At 45.0% G+C, this 8,546-nt stretch overlaps 1 protein-coding gene across 1 annotated transcript; it reads right to left on the bottom strand.

Moving 5' to 3' along the window:
• Nucleotides 1–4,492: 4,492 nt before the first annotated feature.
• CCL11 (chemokine (C-C motif) ligand 11) lies at nt 4,493–6,941 on the bottom strand. Its single transcript, XM_011937667.1, has 3 exons — nt 6,733–6,941; nt 5,403–5,514; nt 4,493–5,027 (listed from the first exon to the last, which is right to left on the bottom strand). Exons 1-3 carry the CDS (start codon nt 6,806–6,808, stop codon nt 4,922–4,924), a joined length of 294 nt encoding a protein of 97 aa, XP_011793057.1. The 5' UTR covers nt 6,809–6,941; the 3' UTR covers nt 4,493–4,921.
• Between the last annotated feature and the right edge of the window lie 1,605 nt (nt 6,942–8,546).

Here is an 8,546-nt window from a genome sequence, read left to right as displayed (position 1 = left end):
AGAAAAAGGCTGAGCATGGTTCACAGATGGTTCAGCTCAGCATGTGGATACAAACGAAAAACGGATGCCAATTGCTCTACAGGTCAACTCAGGGATGGCCTTGAAAAGGAGAAGTGAGGGGAAATCCTCTCAATGGATAGAGTTTGAGCAGTTTTCTCAAACTAGTCATCGACTTGTATACACAGAGAGTTGGCCTGAGGTTAAAATATATATGGACTCATAGATGGTGTTGAATGGTCTGCATCATTGGGCAGGGGGCCTGGAAAAACAAAGGTAAAAAATACTGGAAGAAAGGGGTTCTGGGAGAGAGGCATGTGGATGAACCTATGAGGCAGGGCAGAGTATGTAAAGATGTGGTGCTAATCCCATCAGGGAATTCGGACATAAAGAATGACTAAGTAACAAGATGACTCAGCCAGTTGGCATCAGCCAGCTTCTGTTATTTGTCACCACAGTTCTGGGACAGTGAGAACATGAACAAAGTCATTATGGTAGTAGGAGTTTAGATGACACATGGCCCTGTAGCTGAATGTCCAACCTGCCAGTAACATAGCACCTTGTTGATCCCCGGCTATGGCATCATCCATCCATCCGGGAGACTAACCAGCCATTTGGTGGAAAGTACATGTTTGATTACATTGCACCTATTCTACTCTGAAAAGGGCAATGACTCACCTCAACTGGAGTAGACACACTTTCCAGGTATTTCTGTCTCCGGTACCTTAGACAGCACCATTATTTGAGAGCTTACAGAGTGTTCACTGGCACGAGTTGCCACATAACATCACTATAGACTGGAAGACACACTACAGGAAATGCGGTGCAGCACTGATCCTATCCTACTATCTACCTGTGTTATCCACAGGCTTCCAGGCTGATAGAGTAATGGAATGGCCTGCTGAAGGCACAGTTAAGGCACCAGTTTGGAAAGAATATCCTACAAGGAAGAAATATTATCATCTAGGATTCAATATAGACCCCAAAGCAAATAATAAGTGATGCTGGATTCCCAATAGGCAAAATTCATAGATCCAGGTCAAAGGTGGAAGTAAAAGTTGCCCTATTTACCGTTACTCCTAGTGACCCACTTTGGGGGATTTGTGCACATCAGGGCTGTATGGATTTAGAAATCCTGTTTCCCAGAGGAAGAATGCTTACCCCTTGCTTCCTAGAGGGAGTCTCATTAATCCTCAGCTGTGGCTGCAATCTATATCTTTAGACTTGCAGGCCAAGAAACTAACAGGCAAAGAGAGGAAGAGGTCACCATCCAGGTCAGGGTAATGGGGCCTGGTCAACAGAAGTGGGTGGAGCTACTTTTACTCAATGGGGATAGGTAAGAATATGTTTGGCACCTGGGTGACCCTTTTGGGTGTCTCTTGACCCATTTTAATGGCAAATGGACAACAGTAGCAGCCATACCCTTGTCCTGAGAGGAGTATGAAGACCAGGGGCTGAACCTCTCAGGGATGAGGGTCGGGGTGAATCCTGAAGGCAAGCCACTGAGGCCAGCAGAGGCACGGGCTGAGGTTGAGGAAAATCTGGAATGAGTGTTCTAGGAGTGGAGTGATAAGCATCATTTATAACCTCAAGACCAGTTGCAGCTGTTGGGGGTGGCTACTGTTCATGCCACCAACCTTCTTGCAAGTTTCCTAAAGAAATGAGGCTCAACAGATTTCTGGATAAGTTTTCCAGAACTTTGTATATAAGCAAGTGGATTTGAATGGCACAAGGGGTGGGTCGGTGGGTCATGGTGGAGATCATAGTGTGCTGCCCAAGTTTTTCCCTCCCAGGTCTAAGGTGCTTCTTCCCCAGCTGCTAGAAGTGTTGGCAGCCAATGCCTTTCAGCTGAATTTCCTCTCTGAGGCCTGCCCTCAGCTAAAAACAGCTGCCTTGCCCAGAGTTGTGTCCTCTTCCAGGAGCACCCTGCAGCCAGGACTGGTTCAGCTAGGGGTATAAAAGCCTGGCCCTTGACCTCATTTGTGCTATTCCAGTTCTAAAGTTCCCTGTGGGATTGCTGAGATCTGGGCTGTGATTGCATCACAATATCAATTCTCCCTCTCATTAGTTCAGCTTCCCCGTACTCTCAGTGAACTCTGCATGAACATCTTCATCTAAGAGTATACTTTCCAGAGAAATCAGTTGGTGACATCCCTGATTCCTGGTTAAGATCTGAGTGCCATCAGAAAACTTAAGCACATCCAATATTTTGTGCCCACAGTTTTATACTCAAGGCTCTGTTGACACTATTCCCAATTGGAGGGGAATTTTGTTCAGGATTCCTTGAGAGAGGAATAGGGGATATGAGCAAATTCTGTTCAGTCGTTCACAAACAGAGGGCACCTCTTCCCTCTACTCCCCTTCTTGATCTCCTCATCAAGATTGACCTGAAACCTGAGGGTCTGTGATCCCAGTGAGCTATTCTGTGGCCATCCCATGCCTCCTGGACGTGCTGATCTCTGGAGGTACATCCTGATTGAGGTTTACAGCTGAAGTCCGCTAGGCTATAGGAGAGGCAGAGAGGTTGTTTGTACTCAGAGTGAGGGCCAGTGATTGCTCTGAGTGGGATTCCTTCTGTAGTAGATACAAAAAGTTCTCTGATGGTTCTGGGGATCTGTATTTCTTCTCGAGGGCCTCATAGAGAAATCTTCCAGAAATAGAGTAAGTGTGCCAGTTAGCCTGGCCCCTGTCTGACTTGGGCTTATGAGTGTAGAACCCTCAGACAACATTCCTTCCCTCCATGGGTGGAGCTAGTGATGCTTTCCAAGAGGTAGTGCTCTCAGAATAGGAGATCTTGGTGGGTCATTGGTCAGATTCCTTAAAAGATATTAATATACCCCTATTATGGATGGGGTAACTAAAGCCAAAAGTAACACAGTGACAGAGACCAGTTCTCTGTTTGGGATGAAACTGAAGTCATTTGCCTCCTAGATCAGTGCCCTTCCTAATGTCTCACTCTGTTCTTCATATTGCCTTGTGCCATTGCCACCACACAGTCCAAGGGGGACGGCCTTATGAATGGTGCCCCTGGGAGCTTTGCATGCAGTAGCCCTGCTGGGCATGCATGACACAGTAGGCCATTGGCCCTTCAGATCAATGGCCTTAGACCATGCAGAGTTACACCAGCAGGGCCCCTGTGACCCTTTTCTACCCTTGGGGACATAGTTGGTCTCTGCATTCAGGTACATGGGTAATGTAACCAATGGAAATGCAAGCTGATTGTGTATGCTGAAAGGGAATCCTGATTTAAGTTGCTTATACAGGAAGATGAGGTCCTGTCCATTTGACTGGAAGTTCTCAAGCTGGTAAAGTTAAGGTGTGAGTAAACAGTGAGAGAGAGAAGTTAATTTTCTGGGTGTAAGAAGCTAACCTTTAATTGCAGCTTTGGCATTTAGAAAGTTTCCATGTCACTGGTTCTACTTCTTCATCTACAAAATTTGGCATTCCACCCTGCCTCAGCCATTCTGGCAATTATCTTCTCCCTTCCCATGTACCTATGCCCTGGTTCCATACCCTCCATACACTGCAATAGTGAGCTAAGCGCTTCTCTTTTCTCCTCCCAATTCAGCCCATGGCCATCTGGTTGCCCTTCCTGAACCCCCTCGTAGTGTGGTCACGGCACTTCTCTCCACTGAATCAAAACTTGCAATGCCTTCTATTCCTAGAGTGACCACATGCTCCAGTTTACTTAGGACAGTGATAATTTATATCTGTTGTTCCAGAATACTTATGAATAATACCAGTTTTCTGCTCTCAAAAGCATCCTAACTTGACTGGGAAGAATCATATGTTCACCTTACATGAAGCACAAACTCCCCACCTAGACAGCCTGGCCTCAAACTTCTTTCCAAATTTCCCCACCATTTCACACACACTCGAACACTGACACCTTTTGATGGGCCCCCACCCAACTGGGTAAATGCACCATGATCATTCCTACTTCTTGGATTTTGCTCAAGCAACACCTCTTCTCCTCTACCTAGACTGAAATACCTCCAGCAAGGCCTGTTCACTTTGTGCATGCACCAAGACCTACTTTAAGCTCTACCACACCTGTAAAGCCTGCACCCTTAGACCTCTGGTAAAGGGTCATCTAGCCTTCCTCTGATTTCCCAATGTCTGTCATGTCTGCCTAGTCTGGGTTGGAAGACCGACGAGCAGGGTCAGGTAGAGGGAGATACAACAGGGCTGTTAAAATAAGTCCCAGGAGAGGCAAGCATGGGGTGGGGAGAAAAGGAATGGTGGCAAAGCTCCTGATATTTTCGTGGCTGAAGTGTTGGGGTCTGGGAAATACTGCTGAAAATGGGAATAGAAGGCTGAAATGGGTTTGTCAGTTTCACCCTGCATTTCAATGAAGACAACCTAAGCCAAAAAGTCATTTCCCAGGGACACAGTTCCCACCCCCATAACCAAGCCCCTCCCAGCCACAATCACCTTTGCCCCCTCAGCTCTGTATGGATTTCCCACAAAAAAATTACATCTAGTGACTATAATAAAATACGCACATACTTTTTGTATTCCTAAAACAACATTTACTTCCATTTAATGAGTGACGCTTTGGGTTCACAAGAACAATGACATTTTTATACTAATCATCTTTGCCAGGACCTTTACAAGATTCCAGGCAGGAAGAGAGGAGAGGGGGTACATTGCCCACTTGTGGCAGGGGATCGAATTGGGGGTTCCATGGGATAAAGAATCTGCACAAAGCTTTACAGTTTAAAAATAACTGATATTCATGGAGGATACATTTTAAAGCCTCAATAAATTAAATGCAATAGGTTTTTAAAAATATATATATATATATTAAATAAAACTCATGCCCTTTGGACTGATAATGAGGTTACCTCAGAATGCATTGTAAGAAGGGAAAACAAATTAGGCAACACTCAGCCTCTGGTTTGGTTTCAAAAATGGTGATTATTTATGGCTTTGGAGTTGGAGACTTTCGGTCCAGATACTTCACGGAATCCTGCACCCACTTCTTCTTGGGGTCGGCACAGATATCCTTGGCCAGTTTGGTCTTGAAGCTGTGGGAGACAGAGGACGCAATTGGAAGGATTGTTTTTGAAAATTCTGCCCATTTGACCCTAAATATTTAAGGACCATTTGCCACTCAACAAAGGGTTGCCATGGAGAGGAGGAAGGATGAGACTCCTGGGTTAGTTGCTGCTCTTGAAGGCCCAGTAAAACCATCTTTGTTCTTAACTTGAAGAAATTGATATGACCACAGCAAGCTCCCAGGCAGGGAGCTGGGAGTGAACATTCACTTGTGAAAATTAATGAATTGGACCAGAGGTCAAACTATCAGAGTCTATGACTCCCAGCAACTGTGACACAGTTCTTGACTCTGTAACCTAGACATTATTTTTTTGTCTAAGGGAGGGTTTGCTTTATTTACTTACATCACAGCTTTCTGGGGACATTTGCCACTGGTGATTCTTCTGTAGCTCTCCAGTCGCTGAAGGGGTATCTTCTTATTGGTCAGGGTAAAGCAGCAGGTGGTTGCAACAGAAGCTGAATTTTGGGGAAAAAAACGAACAGAGAAAAAAATGAGCCACATGATGATACATAGACATTTCCAAGCATGACTTTGTAAAGGAAGTTAGGAGAAAGCTAGAAATTGCGAGAGGTGGAGGGAGAATCCCTTTGCTCCGAAGTCCTATGTGTCTGGCGGATGCTGTCCTGTGTCTTCAGCATCCTCCCCTGTGCATTGAGGACTCATCATTACTCTTGAGGGTATGGAAAAAGCTTGGTCAATGTGACAAATGCTAGCTCTGTCATTATAAAGACCTACGTGGCCATGTGATGGTCATGGTAATTTTCACCAAATATTCTCCATCCTTAGTTTTGAGACACAAGGTAGACTCGCATTTTTTGACCACTTTTGTTTGTTGGAGGCATTAATTCATTTTGATCAATAAGGGAGGAGACAAAGTGATGGGTGTCATTTTTAAGCCACAGTGCATTGCCTATGCAAGACTCCTGAGAGCTTCCTTTTGCTTTATCACAGTATCCATCAGTGTTCCCTGTCGTGGGCGACTTCTCCATCAGTCTACAATCCTGAGTATAAAATGCAGAAGCCTGAGTCCATACATTATAGATATTTAGTAGAAGTGAGAAGGTGACGTTTGTTAATTTAGTTAATTCTGTTAAGTCATTGATAATTTAGAACTGTTTGTTACCATGCCATGCACTGGCTCAGGGGGACTGATACACTCAGTAAATTTGTCACCAGAGTATGGGAAAATGAGTTATGGAACAAATCTCCTAGATAACTTTCCCAAACAGTGTCAAAATAAGTCACTTCAAGAGATTCCCCGGGACCTCATTCTTCTCTTAGGCACTGGCTCTGAAAGCTGTCCTGGAGTCGAATTAACATATTGAGCTTCTAATCAACAGATTTTCCCTCTCCCCCACTGCCAAAAATGCCCATCATGTCCACAGTAAGAAAGAGCCCTTCTTTAGAGTGCCCCATTCCCAAACACTGTAAGGATAGCTGAATATGGATGCACCCAGCATCCCTCTTGAATGTGGGGAACAGCCTTGGGAGCCTGGGCTTCTAGTTCTGGCTCTTCCAGTGACTGGATGTGAGGATGAGCCATTTCTTGTCCACCCACAAAACCCGTTTACCTATTTTTTGGATGGAGAATTTGCAGTGAGTCTCTAAAGATTCTTGCTGACCTGGTAGCTCTAAAGGTGGTTACCTTTCCTATAAGGAGTTGGGGGGCTTACCTGGCCCAGTGAGTCCCTGGGGGCTAAAGGCAGCTGCTATGAGCAGCAGCCACAGAAGTGTTGCGGAGACCTTCATGTTGGAGGCCGAGGGTGTGAGATTCGGCGTGAGAAGTGGTGGTTTCCGGGTTGGTCTCAGCCTCTGCTCCTCTGGCTCATCTGCCTGCCTTTTATAGGGAGCAGACAGTGAGAGAGCTTCCAGGGAAGTCTTTGCCTATGCAGGGTCATGATGTTGCTGACCAAATTCCAGATCCTAGGAGGTCATGCAGAACAGAAGAGAGGCAAGCTAGTGGGAGGGACTTGGTACATTTTTTAATCCATCTGGATCTTGCTGCTGGAAAGGAGGGGCATATGTGATTATGAAATGAAGTTACACATCTGTATTGAGGGAAGGGAGCAAGAAAACCAAGGGCCAGGGGATAAGTTGAAATTAAACACCTGTAGTGGGGGAAAGGAGCAAGAAAACCAAGGGCCTGGGGGATGTGTTGATCTAAGAACCTTCCTTGATTCCTGTATTCACATGGTCTTGAGGATTTTGGAGACCAGTAAGGAGCCCCAAAACTTCCATTAGGCTCCCACCCAGATGCAAAGAGAGCTCAGTAGCCCTGCACATGGTTGCATCTCTGAACCAGGAAGGACAACACACCACAGCTTAGATGCTGTGTTTTAATGGAGTGATCATAGAATCTTAGTGCCCTGCAATTTTAGCTTGACAAGACATCAGAACTGGATAGTTTCTATTAATCTTGACTTCTGGGGCACTTTTAAACCATTTGCTTAGCTGCTGAAGCCCTTTTCCAAATGGAATTAAAACAAACCCCAACTCATCAAATACACTGTAGTGAAGGGGATTTGTTTGAAACAGAATAGGCAGCCTCCTGTGCCCTTATTTCCCAGGGAATACATTTAGAGAACACATTTGGAAAATCAATTATCTAGCTTCCCCCTTGCTCTCTGAGTACACATTGCAGACAAGGTATCTGATGGCTAAAAATATCAAAAATTGAGGGGACACAAGAACCCATACCCATCCCTTTGTTCATAACACTAGGCACCCTAGTTGGAGAGGGTATAAGGGAGGCATAGTCTTTAAGGGAGCCACTGCAGTGGATTACAGCATTGAATACTGGTGTGGAGGTACTGCAAACCTGTTTCCTGTTTTTTCCTGCACACTCTCATATCAAAATGATTGATTGGTACAGGAGCACAAACAAGAATGTTAAAGATTCTGAGGAGTCGCCTTGCGTTAGTTAAATACTGTGTTGTTGACTGGTGATGTCTGTCATGGGCACAGAATGAGAGAGGGCTCTTGCTGTTCCACAAAGTCTCTAAGTGCCCATCCAGGATAATGGGTCTATAATTACCTAAAAACGTAACAATAATTACCAAATAGAGGCCAAAAACGTTGAGTCTTCCTTGTTCTTTCCTACTCTATTCCAGATGGGTTAGTCTAATGTAGAGTCTGAATCCAGGAGGTCTGCATTTGGATGACGGCTCTGTGACTGACTCGCTGTAATACCATGGACAACTTACTTAACCAGTCTCTGCTAGGGTAAGAGCAGAATACTAATCATGTGTACTTCAGGGAATTGTAGTGTGAATTAAATGAGTTCATGGATCTAAAGTGCTTAGAAGAATGATTAGATCACTATAGATATTCAGTGAGTAGAAGTTACTATTTTTTATTATTAGGAAATAGGCCTGGGTACAGTGGCTCACACTTGTAATTCCAGCACTTTGGGAGACTGAGGCGGGCAGATCACTTGACGTCAGGAGTTCAAGACCAGCCTGGCCAACATGGTGAAAACCTGTCTCTA

This window comes from Colobus angolensis, unplaced genomic scaffold (assembly GCF_000951035.1).
Source record: "Colobus angolensis palliatus isolate OR3802 unplaced genomic scaffold, Cang.pa_1.0 Scaffold167, whole genome shotgun sequence".
NCBI lineage: Eukaryota > Metazoa > Chordata > Mammalia > Primates > Cercopithecidae > Colobus > Colobus angolensis.
This window is presented reverse-complemented; position numbering and strand designations above follow the sequence as displayed.